Source organism: Eleutherodactylus coqui, chromosome 13 (assembly GCF_035609145.1).
Source record: "Eleutherodactylus coqui strain aEleCoq1 chromosome 13, aEleCoq1.hap1, whole genome shotgun sequence".
NCBI lineage: Eukaryota > Metazoa > Chordata > Amphibia > Anura > Eleutherodactylidae > Eleutherodactylus > Eleutherodactylus coqui.
The window spans coordinates 17,756,259-17,775,195 of record NC_089849.1 but is presented as its reverse complement, the minus strand read 5'-3'; the positions used below and the strand labels follow the sequence as shown (position 1 = coordinate 17,775,195).

At 44.5% G+C, this 18,937-nt stretch overlaps 1 protein-coding gene across 1 annotated transcript in view; it reads left to right on the top strand.

Annotated features, from left to right (window-relative positions):
- CDH4 (cadherin 4) overlaps positions 1-18,937 on the top strand; it is a 200,863-nt gene that overhangs the window by 74,798 nt on the left and 107,128 nt on the right. The window contains exon 4 of the mRNA XM_066585897.1: positions 17,843-17,998. Within this exon, the coding sequence (XP_066441994.1) occupies positions 17,843-17,998 (156 nt within the window). The remainder of the gene's footprint in view (positions 1-17,842; positions 17,999-18,937) is intronic.

Genomic DNA, 18,937 nt, shown 5'->3' with positions numbered 1-18,937 from the left:
TTAGTCGTTTACGACCCTCGGCGACCCTAAAGGCGAGCTCCCTCCATGTTTTTCAGTTTTGCAGGCAAGTACACAATATCAACAATGCACTTAAACACGAGAATGAATGTTCTTTAATGGTAGATGATAACCCCGCATCTGTGGCTTTCCGCACACAATTCTTATTTAACCAAGGTGTGATCCAAGGAATAATACACAACTAGCGAGGGTAAAAACACTCAAAGTCCCCAGAAGTATCTCCCTAATGCAATAATGTCAGTCTTTTCCTTAATAACTGCCACTCTTTACTATCATATGTTGTGAGTATTAGGGGCTTTTACCCGCTAGCTTTTTTTTTTAACGCTGCGATATTGCTGCGTTTTTTTAATGGGACTTTCCAATGTTGAAATCGCATCGTACAAAAATCGCAAGTTTGTGCATTTGCGAATTTTGTGCGATCCGATTTTAACATTAGAAAGTCCCATTGGAAAAAACGCAGTGATATCGCAGCGTTAAAAAAGCAGGTAAAAGCCCTTAGGCTTGCAGAGTTTCTAATAGTACTTTTATGTGTGCACACATCAAGCTTCTTACTAGGAGCCGACCTCACTTACGACTTGATGCAGGAAGGCTGCTTGCTATTTCGGGCCGAATCCTGGAGCTTGATTCCGATTTCCCCTGGAGTGGAATTGTCAGTTGACTATGGCTGTAGTAGCACTTCTGGTAGCCTGGACGCTCTCTATAGTATCCTCTTGTCAGATGCAGACGAGTTCCAGCAGACTGTCATGTCCAGCTCTCCTTCACCCAGTCTCCTGCACCTGTTGTAGCCCAACAATTCAGGGCACAGTCCTCTGCACCCTTTCCCCTGTAGCACAGCCATCCCTGTGCTCTCTCGGCTGCTCCCTGCGACACAGTTTCACTAACTTTTATAGTCCACTAATGGACCAGAGAACTTTCCTGAGCACGCTGGAGGCGGGCTTCATCTGCACGCCAAAATATTCGCTCGCGCAACTGAATCTTCATCTAACGTGTTAGAGCAAAAACAAATGGGTAAACACCTCTTTCTACTAACCATGTGGTCTGTCTGGAGGTACACGAGGAGCAGCAGGATAGGGACAGGTTCCTTGCCTGTTTGCAGTCTTGTGTGGGCTTACATCTCCCTCATCCACGCAGTATGACCGTAAAATGTGCGTCCAGCACGCAGAGCAGGATACGTGGCAGAAAAAGGGGACCGCAATGTCACTTCATAAAGTTGTATGTGAATTACCGTCTCAACATGGTTTTGATTGTTCTGTATTGACAAAAAATGGCAAGTGACTACAACCATCCCAAAAATTCGGGGTTGGGTTGCAGCTGAGGTTGGATTGCGACGATGAGTCATGTACAACTTCATGTGCGGCGGACATGTGGTCTAAAGGAAAAAGTACTGTGAAATTCTTGCACTGTTACTGGAAATTCTGCATGCATTCCGCATTGTTACACGAGGTGAGAGGCGGACGCTTTCGGAGAACGAGATCTGAGTATGAATTTGGTATACGCTTTCCCGAGTGCAATCAAATGAGTGCAATTAAGGAAATTCATTATATAGCTTACATATTTCAAGGTGTCAATTTCCACCGCCGAGGCCTCCCTCGGGGCAATTCTCTTTGAAATGATGAAAAATAGAAGTAATTAATTAATCTTTTTAATTGCGCTGACCTACTGCTGTTCTGTCACTTCTCCTCCTCTAGAGCCACTGGTTCGGGGGGTGTCCTGCTTTGTTTCCTCTACGCTTTGACACTCAGTTATGGTTAATAAATGAATGTTTCTTCTGGTAGCGTGGTGCCAGTGCAAGCGTGTGCCAGCCCTTATGTTGTCTGCTTTCATATGTCACCTCAGCATGGGGGCTTCCATAGAGCAGTTGTAGAAATTTTACTAAGGCAGTGGTGATTGCAACACATTTAATGGAGATATTTACTAAGAAAAATGCTTCGAAAAAGGGGTCTAGAAAAGGGGTGTGGCTAAAAGGAATATCCTGGTCATGTGATAAACACATAAGTGGACAGTTCATTGAAGGGACAGAACGTAAAGGGCTTTTACTATTGATGACCTATCCTCAGGACAAATCAATAGTTGATCAACGGGGATTTGCCACTCAGGACTCCCGACGATCAGCTGATCCTCCGACCCTCTGTCAGTGCAGATGTCTGCATCAGTGGTCAGGGCTAGAAGTGGAATAGATGGCTGCACTCCCATTGAAATCAAAGGAAGTGATGCCTCATGTTATACTTCTGCCTCCTCAATGCGTCAGAGCTGGGAGTGTAATAGGAGGCATTGGTCTCATTGATTCCAATGGGAGTATAGCTATCAATGGGGATCCCGAGTGGCAAATCCCTGTCAATCAACTATTGATGACCTATCCTGAGGAGAGATCATCAGTAGTAAATGCCTGGAATACCCCTTTAAGGTCCCTATATAAATTAGTCTAAAGTTGATGAAAATTGACTATTTCAAACAAAACGATAGTTTGTCAGATGAAACTTATCAATTAAAAATCATTTCTGCTGACCAACAGTAATCGCCTGAGAAGTAGTCAGCCGCGTTTGAAGTTTCCGACCAATAATTGGATGAAAGATCTTTTTTTGAAAGAGAGTTCGTCTGTCGCCCGGTGTCATCGAGCATGGGTGGCCGATGCGATGGACTGTGACACCAATATGGAGTAAAGCTGCCCATAAACCCTCAACAGCTGTCAGATGAATGATCGTTCATCTGATAGATATTTCCCCTGGCTGCTCCCATACCCATGGATGTTCATGGGCACAGCTGGATGTTCGTGTGTTTAGAGAGGTAAGTACCAGTCAGACAGCTCTGGTGCCAGTCTATCTCCTGAGGAACAATGGTATGGGGTGTTGAAATTCATAGTCACTGATCCTTCTTTCTCCCAACTTCATGGGTGGGGGGGGGGGTTGAGTTGCCCCCATACACATTAGACAGTCATCCAGCCGTTATTGGTGGATTTCGATGACTTGGATCTGTGAAGTGATCATTTGTTCAATGGTCATTTGGCCATCGACCTACTTCTGTCTGATGTGTATGGCCACCTGTAGCAGAGCTCTGTCATATAACAAGACTTACAACCTTGTGATCACATACCAAGGACAGATTTTTTTTCTTCCTTAAGGTACATGCACAACTTGCATCAGACAGCACTCTGACATCCCGTCCGGGCTCTGTCCGCTAACACATTGTCGTGTGATATTCTCATCCGAAAATCGGACAGAGAATAGGGCATGCTGCATTTTTCTTTGACTATCAGTCTGAGTAAAGAAAAGGCCTGGGCGCATACACGCACTCACATAAACGGCCGCTATTTCCATCGGATTTTCAGACCAATTTTGCAGTCCAAAGAGCGGACGGAAAAACATCACGTGTTCATCTATCCCTAACAGAAATTATTAAAGAGGTTTTCCAGGGTGCAAAAAGTGGAATGGTGTGAAATAAAGAAAAAAGCCATTCTTACCTCCCTCAATGGCTCCACATGCAGTGCTGGAGCCATGGAGTCCGCTGCCTCCAACCCAGCTGATTCTTCCATGAACGGCATGTGACCACTGAAGACTGTGATTGGCTGAGCAGTCCCATGCACAGTGAACGTCATGTGACCACAGCTGGCTTCTTTTGGGTTGATAGCGGGACTCCAGCACTGGACACAGAGTCACTGAAGGAGGTAAGTACATCTTTTCTCTTAATTTTACACCATGCCATGGAGCTAGAATCTTTTCTTTCAGTTCTAAAAACCTGCCTTAATAGTTCCTAATGAATGACAGCAAGCAGAGATCTTGCTAATCATGAGCAACTGATACAAAAAGTATACTGGAAAATAGTATAACTTTATTACACAAGGATTATGCTTTAGACTTTATTCAGATGGTAAAAGTGCATCAAACCACATCGGAAATGCTGCATGCGATTTTGCTGCAATTTTCAATGTGGCTGCGGTGAAAACTGCATTGCAAACCACATCAAACTGTAACAAAAACGGATGCAGGTTTCCAGGTGTGTTTTTAATGTGGTTTCAACTGCCCCATCTTAATACACCCTTGGTGAAAACATAACACCCCTTTAACTGAATGAACTTTTTGTGCAGACGAAGCATCACCAGATCACACTGACAGGGAAATATCACTGCATAACTGTTTTCAGGAGCCGGGGAAAGATGGGGACAAACCCTGTGGGGGAATGTAATACCCAGCATTCTCAATGATATAACTAAGAAACAGCTAGAATTGGTGTCTAACATATAATTGCTAGCACTGGATCACATAATAAGCTACCATTGATTGTACATATACAGCAAAGTTAAACTTGACACTTAAAGGGATTGTAAACTACTGATGACCTATCCTTAGCATAGGCCTTCAATAGTAAATCCATGGGGGGAGGGATTCTGCTGCGTGGGATCTCCGCTGACCAGCAGTTTGCCATGCCAGGCTGCTGTGCTCATGCACCAAGCTGATTGTTGCAGGAAGTGGACTGCTCCATTCTCACTGCAGTGGCCAAGCTTGGTATTACAGGCAAGGTACCTAGGTACTTCAATGAGAACTTTGCCTGTAATAACAAGCCTGGCCACTGCAGTGAGAATGGAGCTGTCTGCAGAAATATACTCAGTGCACAAGCAAATTAACCTGGCAAACAGCTGATCACTACAGGTTCTGGATTGCAGATCCCTTCTGATCTACTATTGATTGCTTGTCCTGTGGACAGGCCTTCAATAGTTTACAACTGGACAACCCCTGACACTGAACTTTCTCTTGCTCTTTCAATAGCTTTTGTTGTGTTGAGATAACTTGTTGCAACATGTTATCAGCGTTGGGTAACCTGCTACATCTGTATCCATAGCTCATCTTTATAGAGATAATATAAAGGGCCCGGCCACAAGGGTAATTATCATGTATGGACATTACAGTGCTGAACGCTCTCTTCTTTCATCTGCATAGAGGGCAGTGTATATACAAGGCGGAGTGACAGGGCAGAATACATGGGAGCTGACAAGGTTCATGGATATGGATGCCGGGGTCACAGGCAGCTTCCTAGGAGACCTGTGCTCAGACAGCTGTAAACCTGAATACTCCAGCATTCATTGCAGAGAATAAGCCCTGTACAAAGTATATTCAAGGTTTGGCAGTGGGGTACCACCTGGGGAGATGGAATAGCAGCCGTGTGCTTCCTGCTGGAGAAGAATAACATTAGACACATTGTATGTTCTCACCGTGGGATGTCAGGCTGTGCGCGGGACGTGAGCCCACAACTATACTCCTATTCAGGTCAATCGGTCTACTGCCTTGTAAATCCTTTTTTTGATTAATCCTAACTATCATATGTCGTAGATATAGGGGTTGCACAGAAAGCATTTGCAACAAAGGACCAAAGCCTACTCCCAAAAGACACAAGGCTTGTACTGCTATAAGTAGCAAAGGTATTGATATACAGCGTACTGCAAATGCTATAATCATGAAGCATAGAGCGCTCTCATAGGGGCAACTGTCTCATTAGACAAGTGTTCTCTCAAGCTTTGGGTCACACACAATGTAGTAGACCAAAGTGCATCACAATAGAATATCACCCTTAGCAAGTCATGATATCAGAATTCATTCTAACAACTGCAAACTCAACTCTGCTACATTTGTGCATACAGCACCTATGCAACTCAATTTGTTTTCAAGGCTGCAGCCTACAAACTCTGTGCCATTTGTGCCTGAAGTCGTGTATTATTCTTTGCTAACCTACAAAGGAAGAGGAACATAGCCTCAGTTCACTCAGTTCGGAGGCTACATAACAGATTCCATCATTTCTGAAAAATAGTCAATGGGATTCATTGGGCCCCGCTGCTGTCCGGATATAGCACAGCATTGTGGTTTCCGTTATATTAGCACTAGAGATGAGCGAGCATACTCGCTAAGGCAAACTACTCGAGCGAGTAGTGCCCTATGCGAGTACCTGCCCACTTGTCTCTAAAGATTCGGCTGCTGGCGGGGGGCAGGGAGCAGCAGGGGTGAGCGGGGAGGAACGTAGGGGAGATCTCTCTCTCCCCCCCCCCCCCCCCCGCTACCCCCAGCTCACCGCCGCAACTCACCTCTCACCCGCGCCGGCAGCCGAATCTTTAGAGATGAGTGGGCAGGTACTCGAATAAAGCACTACTCGCTCGAGTAGTTTGCCTTAGCAAGTATGCTCGCTCATCTCTAATTAGCACATGTCTGCAGGCTCAGACTACACTCTGGTTTGTAATCTGCAACCATGGAGATGCATATTTCTGCATAGGAGCTGTATACATGAAACAGTTGACAATAATCATGACTATTTATATACTATGCTTCTTTAATTACCTAGATGCAGTGGAGTATTGCAAAAAGGCTTTAATGGAGTGTTATTATATATTACGGTTGGGCTCAACAAACTTTTTAACCTCATAAAGGGGGGGGGGGGGAATATTCAATATTAAATGCTAATATGTAGCTATTATGACAGGACTTATGATTCAGGACTCTTTTTAGGTGTTAGGGCTTCTACCCACGAGTGTTTTTTTTTTTAACTCTGCGATATGGCTGCTTTTTTTTCAATGGGACTTTCTATTGTTAAAATCGCACAAAAGTCACAAAAGCACAAACTTACGATTTTTGTGCAATGCGATTTTAACATTAACGCAGCAATATCACAGCGTTAAAAAAACGCTAGTGGGTAAAAGCCCTTAATCAGCAAGAATCCTGCTGCCATTTCATTATATCCTGCCTTCAAGTTTGTTTTTGGGGATATTACTATGTAACTGCCCCACAGCTGATCCATTAAAATGGGTCAACTGACCACACTGCTGTAGCTTAGCCTTGTTTGGAAAGAAGTTTCTGATTAGCCTCTTTTTAAATATTTCTGGTTTCTGAAGTGTGTTGCTGACTATAGTACGAGGCTAAGGATCAGTGTTTCATATAGGGTTTTCATTAGGGATATCTGTATGGATACTCTGGGACAGTGGTGTCTGATGTTAGGGTCAGCATCAGGGATAGATTGGGGAAGGCTTACAGAATGATAAAGTTAGGCTCAGTTATTTTTAGTTTGTGGTTATCTATTCACTATCGTCTGTCTTAGTTATTATCTGACTACCATTACCATCATCTGATTAACATCACCAGGCAGTTCCTGTAATCAATTATTAGAATCTTATTTCTCATTTGACTGTACAGTTGCTACATAATTTGCTTCTACCGTAAGTCCTGGGGGTATTTCAGTAATCTGAGTACTAGGAGGCATCGTTTGTAGTCCAGTTCTGCCGTCTTATGTCCACCCAGCTTTGCTACAATAGGCAGAATTTCTCTACTACCTCACAGACAACCTGGACTCCCTGCACCCTGTTCTTGGTCCCACGTTATAAATAAGGATTAGCGGTCCTCTACTTGGCTGCTGCACGATGAATATTTATGTGGCTGCGCAGTACATGCAGTCTTCATCAGCAGAATACACTACTTTTCATACTAACAGAATTAATTTTGGGAACAATAGGAGAGAAACATCAAACCACATGCAAGCCATGAAAATACACAGTCCCCACCACAAACACATTCTTGAGGTCTTTACACTTGCTGAATCAATGCACTAGACAACCACATTCTTGGCGACTCCACAAAGTGAAAACATATTTGCCGTCTGCAGCCCATAGAAGAACATTAAAATGTATTCTTAAACCACAAAATGCAATGCCAATGGAGCGGAAATAAAACATGAAGAAGAAACTCTGCAAACAGTCTTGATTTTTAATAAATCTACCATTTTTGTGTATACAGCTCCTATGCAGATCAATGTGTCTCCATGGTTACAGACTACAAAGTGTAGTCTGATTCTGTATGTAATGCACGTTAGCAACAAGTAGGGGATAGATGGAAGGTGGACCAGTGGATCAGAATCCACAGAGTCACACCATGTTTGAAAATGGTAAGCAGCCTACCTGACACACATGGCACTGCTTATCTCACATGGTACAAAAGGTTCAGAAGAGTTAAAGGCGATGTCTCAAATGATTGACCAATCCTGCAGTGCTTGGACTGTTTGAGTCTGCCAGGTGAGAACATAAGTATGGAATGGACCCCTCTATGACTCTCAGATGTGCTAGTATGGCATATGGACAGGGATTGTCTTTTTGAGACAACCCCACTAAGTTCAGTCCATGCAAGTTAGACTGTGGGCAGAAATGGTTAGAGTCAAATATGTAACATATTTATATGGCAAAGCAAGGTGAAGGTCAATTAAACGAGATCAGTGCTCATTTAACTGGCCTTCGCACAGGACAATTCAGAATGTAGGTGGGATAGTGATCATATATATGATCATTCATCCCCCATACACTTTCATTGTTGTTGGCAGCACATCCCCTGTTCACATGGGGAGATGCACTGCCAACAACATAAGATGTCATTGGCCCATGAACAAGTGTTTGCTCATTCGTCAGCTGATTGGGTGCAGCTTCACAAGGTCCGATGAGCGAGCAAATGCATGTTCCTACATTGTTCCCCCTTCCTCCATTGTTGGGAGATAACAGGGCACCATCTAGCTGTCAGCGATGATGTAAGATCATGATGTGGTTCCTTGTTCTGAAGCCCTTAAACATCTATAAACTTTTTTTATTCCAAAACAAGACCCTGAAGAACGTACGCAGAGAGACGAACTTTCTTTCATCCATTTTAATTAGGAATTATTAATATAAAATGAATTCACATTAAAAGTAAATGAAACCTATTTAAATAAGTTCCTGCTGTTTTGAAGCTGCAAATCCTTGATTTGTACTTTTTTAACATCATACAAAACTCAGAGAGGCGCAGCTGCTACATCAAACGGTTAAATGTTCCCTTCCTAACACTCTCCTGCTCTGTGATGTGTTATAGAATGGGCTCCCTTGTTACAGAGTATGCCAGCTTAGAAATGCCAAGGAACACCGCTATTTGAATACAGTGGCAGCATATAATGAGCTGCAGTTTGTACAGTGCTTAGCAATGCCGGAGCAATCAACGGAGGATGAGAACCTCACAAATGTCACTAAGACTGTTCAACGCACAACATCACCTTGGAGCTTCTGTGTAGAACTTATTAGCTATTGCTAATATCAATTCCCTGCCATGTTATTAGTATGTATCCCGTTGAAGGATAGAGGTGAATATTGTTATGGTGCGCTTCCGTCACGGTTTACCTACTCCTGTGGGTGGTTACCGCCATGCTTGATCTGCCCCCTTCTCCTCTGCTTGCTCCCTGACGTCTGCCCATAGGGCTCGTGTGTACTCTCACACAGTATCTAAAATAGCCAATGCGCTCTCCGATGACTCGTCCCTGTCCTATCCTGTTCTTTTCACTAACTTTATTAGGCATCCACACCCTAGGGTGGATGCTTAAGCAGTTGGTCCGCTACTGTTCAGACCTTCAGATACTGAGTCTCGGCCCAGTGCAGCTTCAGCAGCCACATTACTGGGACTTTCTGTGTGTATAGCAAAGTTGGTGTGCCACTTGAAGGGGTCAAGGTTGAAAACCGGGGCGCTGCCTACATAAATATCCCAAAGTAATACGGGTGTGTGGCAAGGTGGATCCACATCCGCCTGCCTGACAGATATTACTAAGGCTTCCTGTGTATTCTAGTCTGTAACATGGTGTATACAATGGAGCATGGAGGTGTTGTTTTTTTCCTGAAAATCCAGTAACATTGATATAAGAGAAGCAGTCGCCATCGCTATGATTGTTTTGGCTCACATCATATAATAAGGGTAACATATCTTTTAGAGATGAAATAGGCATCATAGTGCCAACAGTACAACGCGTTTTAACCCCCGTACTTCATGAAGTGAGTTGAAACATGTTCTCCTGTATGCTCTATATATCGCTATATGGTTTAATAAATACATTTTTGATATATTCTCTCATGCAGGAGTTTTAATTACATAAATCCACCAACCAGCTCCCTGACTGATGCCTATTTCAAGTCTAATTTTCAACTAATGGGTTGTAGGTGCCCTGGATGGTATTTCCTTATTTCCATCACAGCTTCAAACTTTTACATTGTGGATAACTTGGCACTCTTTGGAGTTGTGTCCATCAGAGCACAGCTCCATCAGGTGAGAGTATACACATATAATACACATATACTACAATCACGACATTGGCTTCCTACTATTATATTTGATCTACACCTTTATTTTCTCTCTTTTTTCCACTTTTTGGGGGTTTAAAGAACTCCTTATAGGGATGGCAAATGGCACAGATTCGTAAAGGTATAATCCAACTCACTATTCCAAGAATATCCGGAATCCCTCAATGCACGGGTTGTACTTTGACTCTTGTGAACAGTCGTAGATCAGATCTGTACAGGCATAAATGCAAAAAGTTATTAAGGCATTGAAAATTTCACAAATATCCAGAGTGGATCGTGACGCGTTTCAGACTCGTACTTGGAGAGCTGGATCTATGGAAGGTCCACAAACAGTATAGATGTCTTCTTCTTTGTTCAGTCAGTCCCTCAGTCCACTTAAACAAGCCGTAGATCAGACAAGAGGCGCCCAATCCTTGTTTTGATCTACTAAATGACACACAAAGTACAACTGGTAAAGCTTTTGTAGTTTTGTCGGATTGGAGTCTTCCATAGACATAAAACCGCATAGGGGGAAGATTTGTTGAAAATGTTTTCTTTAAGATTATCAGGCTCTATATTATTTAGTTGTAAGTAATATCTATGGAAAATACTGACCCCTGGTGGATGAATGCTAGAAATTACACCATTAAACATAGTTCTCTGTGTCTTATAATGTAACTGCATTGTTATCTGTTCATTGGTTCAGAGGGATTGTGATCAAGCGAGGGTACTCTGGGAGCACAGGTCATGCTACGCTGTATATAAAAGGTCACACTAGTCACCTCAGGAGTCAGATGACTAATAGTCAATACTATTAACAAAGCGTCCTAGGTACGCTGCACAAGCGCCACAGTTACAGGCCTGCCCCAGTACTCGGTACCAGCGCTACAGTTACAGGTCTACTCTAGAACTCGGTACCAGCGCTACAGATACAGGCCAGCTCCAGTACTTGGTACCAGCGCTACAGTTACAGGTCTACTTCAGTACTCGGTACTAGTGCTGCAGTTACAGGGCTACTGCAGTACTCGGCACCAGCGCTACAATTACAGGTCTACTCCAGTACTTGGTACCAGCGCTACAATTACAGGTCTACTCCAGTACTCGGAACCAGTGCTACAGTTACAGGTCTACTCCAGTATGCGGCACGAGCGCTACAAATACAGGTCTACTCAAGTAGTTGGTACCAGCGCTACCGTTACAGATTTGTTCCAGAATTCGGTACCAGTGCTACAGTTACAAGTCTACTCCAGTACTCAGCAACAGCGCTACAGTTACAGGTCTACACCAGTACTCAGTACCAACGCTACAGTTACAAGTCTACTCCAGTACTCAGCAACAGCGCTACAGTTACAGATCTGCTCCAGTACACGGTACCAGACCTACAGATACAAGCCTGCTCCACTACTCCGTACCACCCCTAAGGATACAGGCATGCTCCAGTACTCAGTACCACCCCTAAGGATACAGGACTACTTCAGTCCTTGGTACCAGCCCTACAGATACAGGCCTGCTCCAGTACTCGGTACCAGCGATACAGTTACATGGTATCCAGGTCTGGGAAAGCAAAGCTAATGCTCAAAGAGGCAGCAGTGGACTCTTCTCCCTAAAACTGTTAAAAGATAAATCATGCAACAAAGTCACGTCTTGCGGCCTCTGTTCCCAGTGACTCTAACTGATTACGCAGTTTCACAAAGCTACGGAGAAGGGTCTCCCATTACTGAACTCTGTATAAGGTTATCTGGTGGTGAGACTCTGTTATCGAACTCGTTTGCCAGCTGGTTTCTGGCTGTTTATTACCAGCATCATGGCTGAGTCCCTACTCATTTGTGGCCGAATTCCCCTGGTTGCACTGCTTCAGCCATGTGGTCGCTCCTTCCTCCTCCAGCATGAACAGGAGGCTCCTTCTCGAATAGCAGCCCATCATATAATGCCATTGATGTTAAGCAGTCCCGTGTTGTCTCTGATGGAGCTCACTGTTGAGAGAGACCCACCCAAGGTAAGCCGCAGTCCCTAAGGTCAGAACCTGACAATGGGCCCTGCCCCCTTTTAGGGGCCCCATTCAGAAGACTATATTTTAGCTAAGTCCTTCATAGTGGAATCCACCCTGAACAAGTGTGAGCAGCACCAATGTTATTATCGTGTCTCTTCGTCCATCCAACTAGTCAAAAAAGACATTGATTGCACATCCATATAACATACAATGATCTATCGCTTCTCTGCAGTATCATGAGCATGAGGTTCTTAACCTCTTAACGCCACAGGACCTACATTTATGTCTTTGGAGTTCGGGGTTTGTAGGCAGTGGATCGGCAGGGGTTGACAGCCGACACTCGCTCGTGGCTGTTAACCCTTTAAATGCCGCTGTCAGTTCTGAGATTGCGTAATACCGCTTCGGTGTCATGGCAGCCTGGGGCTTTCTGAAGGCCCCCAGGGCTGCCATGACTGATTGCCTATCAAGCCATGCCTGTGGCGTGGCTTGGTAGACTGTCTGTCAGAACATAGTATAATGCAATACTATGGGAACTAAAAAATATATATAAAAAGTAGTTTAAACAAGTTTCATGAATTATTAGAAAAAAATGAAATGTAATAAAACTTTAAAACTTCTCACAAGGACAGAAACTCAGTAGCTCAACAACACCACTGCTGCCAGGCTGTACCCTCGTGGTTCTAGGCCACACCACCTCACAAGACACTGCCCCACAGCAAGAGCAGCCACCATGCACAACCTGAGAACAGCCGCTAGAGCTCACCTGCTAAAATCAGCTGCGGATTCATCGCTGCTTCTTGGTCAAAATCCACAACGATGGTGCAAATTTTGATGCTTTTTTATGCAGAACAATTCTGTCTTGTGAAAGAGCCCTTATACACCACCATATAAAAGTGGAGGCTCAGAAAGGCACCTTTTGTACCTGTACGATTTGGTAGACATCATATTACGGATCTGTTAGAATGGCTATGTAAGACCTAAGACTAATTTAAGAATTAAGGCCCAATTAGTGAAAGGTGTTTAAAGGGTTGTCCAGGAACAAAAAACTGGAAACTTATTTTTCTGTGTCAGTTACATGCAGAGCCTGGCAGCACCTGTGATGTCCGTTACTGGCTCTTAGCTCCGCCCCCTGATCACATGACGGTGACAACCTCACAGGTCCTTTATCCTCCTTGTGCACTGAATGAGGGATTATGGGCAGACTACATCCCCCACAAATCCCTGCGGCCTCAGTTTCTATGGATACAGTAGTACTCAGTCATTGCAGTTTGTAGCTGGTTGTGAGACAGCTGCACACCTGTGTGGAGACTCCAATAAATGGCACCTCTCAAATGTCCACATACATAGCTGGCAGTGCATAATGACCAACAGCACTGAAGCAGAGTCCTTCCCCACTATCTTCACATCTCCTGAATGTTTTATCATGTCATCTCAAGTGCTAATGCCTCCCACACCTGTCCAGCCTTCATCTAATCATCAACCGATGTCCAGTATTGAAACAAACCGTTGCTTTCTTGCAAACATGTCACCACAGAGGGTTCAACGCCGCCGCAAAGCTAATACAGCATATATGATACAGCAACAAGCGACGATTTCACCTCCGCCACCAGCTGAAGTTCTTAAAACAAATGCTGCTCATATGCGAAAGCTACATAGCAGAGCTGTGTGTGTGTGTGTGACGTGCATGAAGCAGAGCTGTATGGCGCATTGTGCCACCAGAAGCACTGGTACTATAATTTCATAATTACTAGTCTTGCTTAGGCCTGTGACCGTACACAGGGCCACTTTAATACCTTAGTGGGCCCAGTGCAAAGATAATAAAATGGGCCCCTAAACACCCATCATCACCCTGTCCCCTCAATGCTATCACCCCAGCACACTTGGCCCCTAATTTTTTAAAGCTAAAAAAACATAATAAATAGGGATGAGCGAACGTGTCCGTTACGGACACATCCGCACCCGGACACCGGCTTTGCCGAACACTGCAGTGTTCGCGCGTAAGTGTCCGGGTGCCGCCGGGGGGCGGGGAGATGCGCGGCGGCGCGGGCGGCAGTAGCGGGGAACAGGGGGGAGCCCTCTCTCTCTCCCTCTCCCCCCCACTCCCCGCCGCACCCCCCCGCGCTGCCACGGCGGCCCCCGAACTTTTTCGCCCGAACACTGAAGTGTTCGCAAAGTTCGGTGTTCGGGCGAAAAAGGGGCGGAGCCGAACGTGTTCGCTCATCTCTAATAATAAATGAAATACATAATCCTGCATTTTGCACTTCCAGGTCTAGCAGTCACATGGCCGACTAAGCATGTGACCACTGCGGCCAATCACTTGGTTCAATGTTACTGAGACGGACGTTCGCCACAGTTGTCACGTGCTTAAATGGGCATGTGACCACTGGACAAGTGAGTGGAGACCGCGGTTCCAGAGTAGCTGGGTACTCAATTGGTAAGCACCATGTTTCTTTTAATATTTTTGGAGCACTCGATACTTTTGACTTGTATCCATGTCCTAAGGTCGCAGGTACAGTTAAAAGTGGTGCCACTATGAATGGGCTAATGCCCATGCACTGTTTGCCCTGTGGTTAAAGCGGGCCGATACAGTGATGTGGCACAACACAAATAATTAGTCTCTTTAGGCTAAATTCACATAAGCGTAAAAGACTTGTCTGTGTTACATCCACAATAAACTTCCACTTTTTTCATCTGTGTGGTTCCGTGTAACATTCGTGGTCCATTTTTTTCTACTTCTGTATTGCATTTGTTTTTTTAAGTCCTGCAAAAATAAAAAAAAATCCTGAAACAGGCCAACATGTATTTTGTTCTGCATCTCCTTGCAACAGAACCAAGAAATATGGACAAGTGCTGTCAGGTTTTTTTGCTTTCCTACTGACTTAAATGGGAGAGTTTTGTCCACAATTTGAATCAAAATAGCATGTTGTGATTTTTTTCTTACGCGGATCGCGTTTAAAAACACAAAATTAATGTGTGAATCAGCACATTGGATGCTGTCAAAATGTAGCCCATTGTAGACTGAGACAGCACACAGCCCGAAAATACTCTCCGGTGAATTAGTCCTTAGTGAGGAACTTTTTCTGGTTTGCAGAAGTTTGGAAACTATTTCATGCAGCCGGGAATACTTTGTATTATAAAAGTCACAAAGTGGTAAGGACAAGCAGCCGATCCAAGGTCAGCGGCAGATCAGATAAGCTTCAGGGGCTCTCCGCCATATAAAACCTTTCTTAATGCGTATGAGACCAATGCTTGCCATATATAGGCATCCCTAATGGGGACATGTCTGCTAAGCCAATGACTAATGTTCTTATTACCTCGTGCACCAGGTATAGAACTTTTATACAGTTTTAATGGGAAGTCTTCATTAATCTGTGTTCCCTTGAAGAGATAACGCTGCAACAGAGCCGTTATTTAAGTTGTCACACATGTTCTTTGCATTATGGGTTCAATTATCTCTCTTCTCCAATAATAACCCACGCTTGCTGAGTCTGTCCATTCTCGAGACAGATGCTTCCCTCCGTGCTTTGACCTTCAGGTCTGAGAGTGAAAGGTCCACCAGGAATCGATGAGAGAGCTTAGAAATGATAGCTGGGATCACAAGAGAACAAGACTGTTATGGTAGAGAGGCATAGGACTCGCCGTGATTAACCGCTGGATGTGCTCATTATCTTCTACCAAGTGTCAGGGAAATGAAGGCAGATGGAATCTACATCCGACAAAGTGACCTTCAGATATATATTATATATAATATTTGTAACTGTTTTCTATCTTCTTCCCGTCACACACGTAGGAAAACACTGCCGCAATGTTACTGTCATCTATCCACCAGCAATGACATGCAGTATTGTATAGGATGATGTCACGCCACATGGGATATATACACTATAATAAAGAAGTATTACCCTGTGTAGCAGCTCTATTCAGCAAGCTTATGTAACAGGTGACGAGTGCGGATGGAGAGGCTTTTACACCACTTCAGTCGAACAAACAATACTTTACTGAGTGTGTGATAAAGAATAGCGTGGCAATAGAAATACAACTGTATTATTTGGATATAATACAGTCGACTAATGTTCGATTAACACTATAATTCAGTCCATACCCTGCGAATAGGATGTCCTTACTATTGTGTATGTAATGTAGAATGTATTGCAGTCAATACATGGTTACCCTGGCCAGAGGTAAATAGCTCCATGGATGCTGGTTGAAAATAGCATTCTCCTCCGAAGTTGCTTGGTGCTGCAGAAACTTTAGTTAACCAAGACTAAAATCTGCAGTCACTGTCCCCTGAACAGATTATTAGCACAGGACCTTTGGGGAGGCTGTACAGTGATGATGTCAAAATAATCCTTCTGGGTGAAGGTACTCACGATTATACACCACCGCAACCTGAATATTCAAACTTGAACGTTGGCTGTTGGTCTATTTGCTCTCGCTGCTGGTCTCTCTCCTCTTGATGGCTTGGCACTTGCAGTCAGTATTTGCAGCTGACATTTCAAACGGGCGAGTGTGATATCGAGCCGGGAATCACGGCCCGATATCGCGCTCGTCAACATGTGATATTCCTGCGGATGCAAAGCGTTTTTATATTAAACCCACCTTGCATCACTTTGGGGGAATAACGATCTTCCACCACGATGAAGTTTTCAATTGGGAAACCTCATGCACCTATCACATGATGCGATGTTGCCAACGGCCCCATTGAAAACAATGGGTGATGCAAAGGGATGTCCAAAGATAGGGCATGCTGTGAATTGTATCCCACATGTGTAGGACTCCATTCAAAAGAATGGGGTTCATATTCTTGCAAGATTTGTGCGCCTCACAATGCACAAATCTCACTCAATTTTCTTGGCCGTGTGGAAATGGCCCAAGGCCTTATGTCCACAGGCGGGTTGAAATCCGCATGCTGGAGCCCACAGCAGAATCCGCCCCTGGCATTTGCGCGCACCTGCATTTCTTTTTCTACACTTGGTCCACACAGCTTGCCGTCCGACATAAGCAATACAGATTTGTTTTATTTTAAATTCCTGCTTTTTCGACGAAAATTGTGTCCCATCTGGAATATCAATTGCGGATGGGCCGCGGGTCTTACGGCTTCCATTGACTTCAATGGAAGCTGTCCGCGCGTGAACTATACTAAAATGGAACATGCTACGATTTTCAACTGAAAGTGAAAACTGCACTTGGTTTCCGCTTGTGGACATGAAGAATCATTCTACCATAGCGTGCTATGGAGGGTTATTGCTGCGGAATCCAGAGGTTGACACCCGTTCTGGGTTCCGCAACAAAAATCCGCCCGTGGTCATGAGGCCTAGAGCAGATAATGTCTTGCAAAGCATGTAAGGGCTCGATCACACTAGTGTTAGTCATTTCAGATCCTCTGTTAGGTTTTTGGAACAGAGAAACAGAAATAAAACAGAATTAAAGCAGAAATGTTTCCGTTTGTTTCTATTCCATTTCTGTTTTTATAATGGAGCCTTAACACAGCAATGGGGGGAAACTGAAATGTTTAATTCAATTTTTTATCCATTTCTCCCAAAGGAACAGAAATGCCTAACGCTGGTGCAAACAAGCACTAAGACAGTCTTCTGGTGCAGTTTGTGCCAGAAGACGGGCGCGTTGTCACTAGTAAATCTGCACCAAGGTTTAAGCACTCAAAGTCACATGTTTGTCAGTACGAATTCACATTATATATACATTAATTTCTCAGCCCATATGTGATTTATTATTTTCGTCTATTTCAGATCCGTTCGGACAAGGACAGAGAGAGCATGATCCGTTACAGTATTACCGGTGTCGGGGCTGATCAGCCGCCAATGGAAATCTTCAGCATAGACCCCATCTCTGGTCGCATGTATGTAACGAGACCGCTGGACAGAGAGGAGAGATCCTCGTATCATGTGAGTATACACTCCATAGTGAAAAGTCATCCTTCAGGTGAACCACCTTATGCACCATCACAGGTAATCTGCCAGGGATCATCTCATTGCTGGGTAGAAAATCAGATAATGTGTCCCGAAAAAAATATTGCATTATCGTTGACCTGTGGCTAGTTTAAAGGTCCCAATCCTACTATTGCAGGGATTCTGTATATGCTGCCATTCCCTGACTTCCTATGATCTCCCTGCTTACAGCTGGTTCCCCACCACTGTATCATCAGTAAACCATCAAGTGGCAAAATAATGATGGTTTTTGGTTAAGCCTGACAGCATATCAATTTTGGTACCTAGTCATAGTGCCTTCTACTGCGGACCATAGCCTTAGCATTGTATGAGACTCGTCTTTGAACACATGCAAGGTGACCGTGATGCTGACTGCAGTGGCCTGCAATATCCTAGCCAGGATAGCCTAAGCTAAGCATGGTTCCTTGCTACAAGTGGCCGCCCGCTGCCAACCCAACAACAATGTAACACAATAATAAAGCCAGTTATTAACATTCCCAGTGAGCCTCTGCGCCGACCTCTGTGTAGTGGCCGATGCTTGTAACTGCAGGAACAGCTTGCGTTGATTTCAATGAGAGCTGTTCCTGCAGTTACAAGCGCCGGCCACTACACAGAGGTTGCCGCAGAGGCTTTCTTTCCGACCTCTGTGTATTTGCGGCGCTGACAGCTTGCACCCACTCAGCTGATTGGTCGGGGTCCAATCAGGAGGCTGGAACCGGCACACGTCATGGGGCGGTGCAACGCGATGACACTTACAAGGGGGCGGAGCCAAAACGCCAATGCTGCCGAGCGGAGCCGAAGGGAGAAGACCCATCTGCGCAAGTGCGTCTAAAAAAGCAAGAAGACACCGAAATTAGACGGAACCATGGAGACGGGGACGCTAGCAACGGAGCAGGT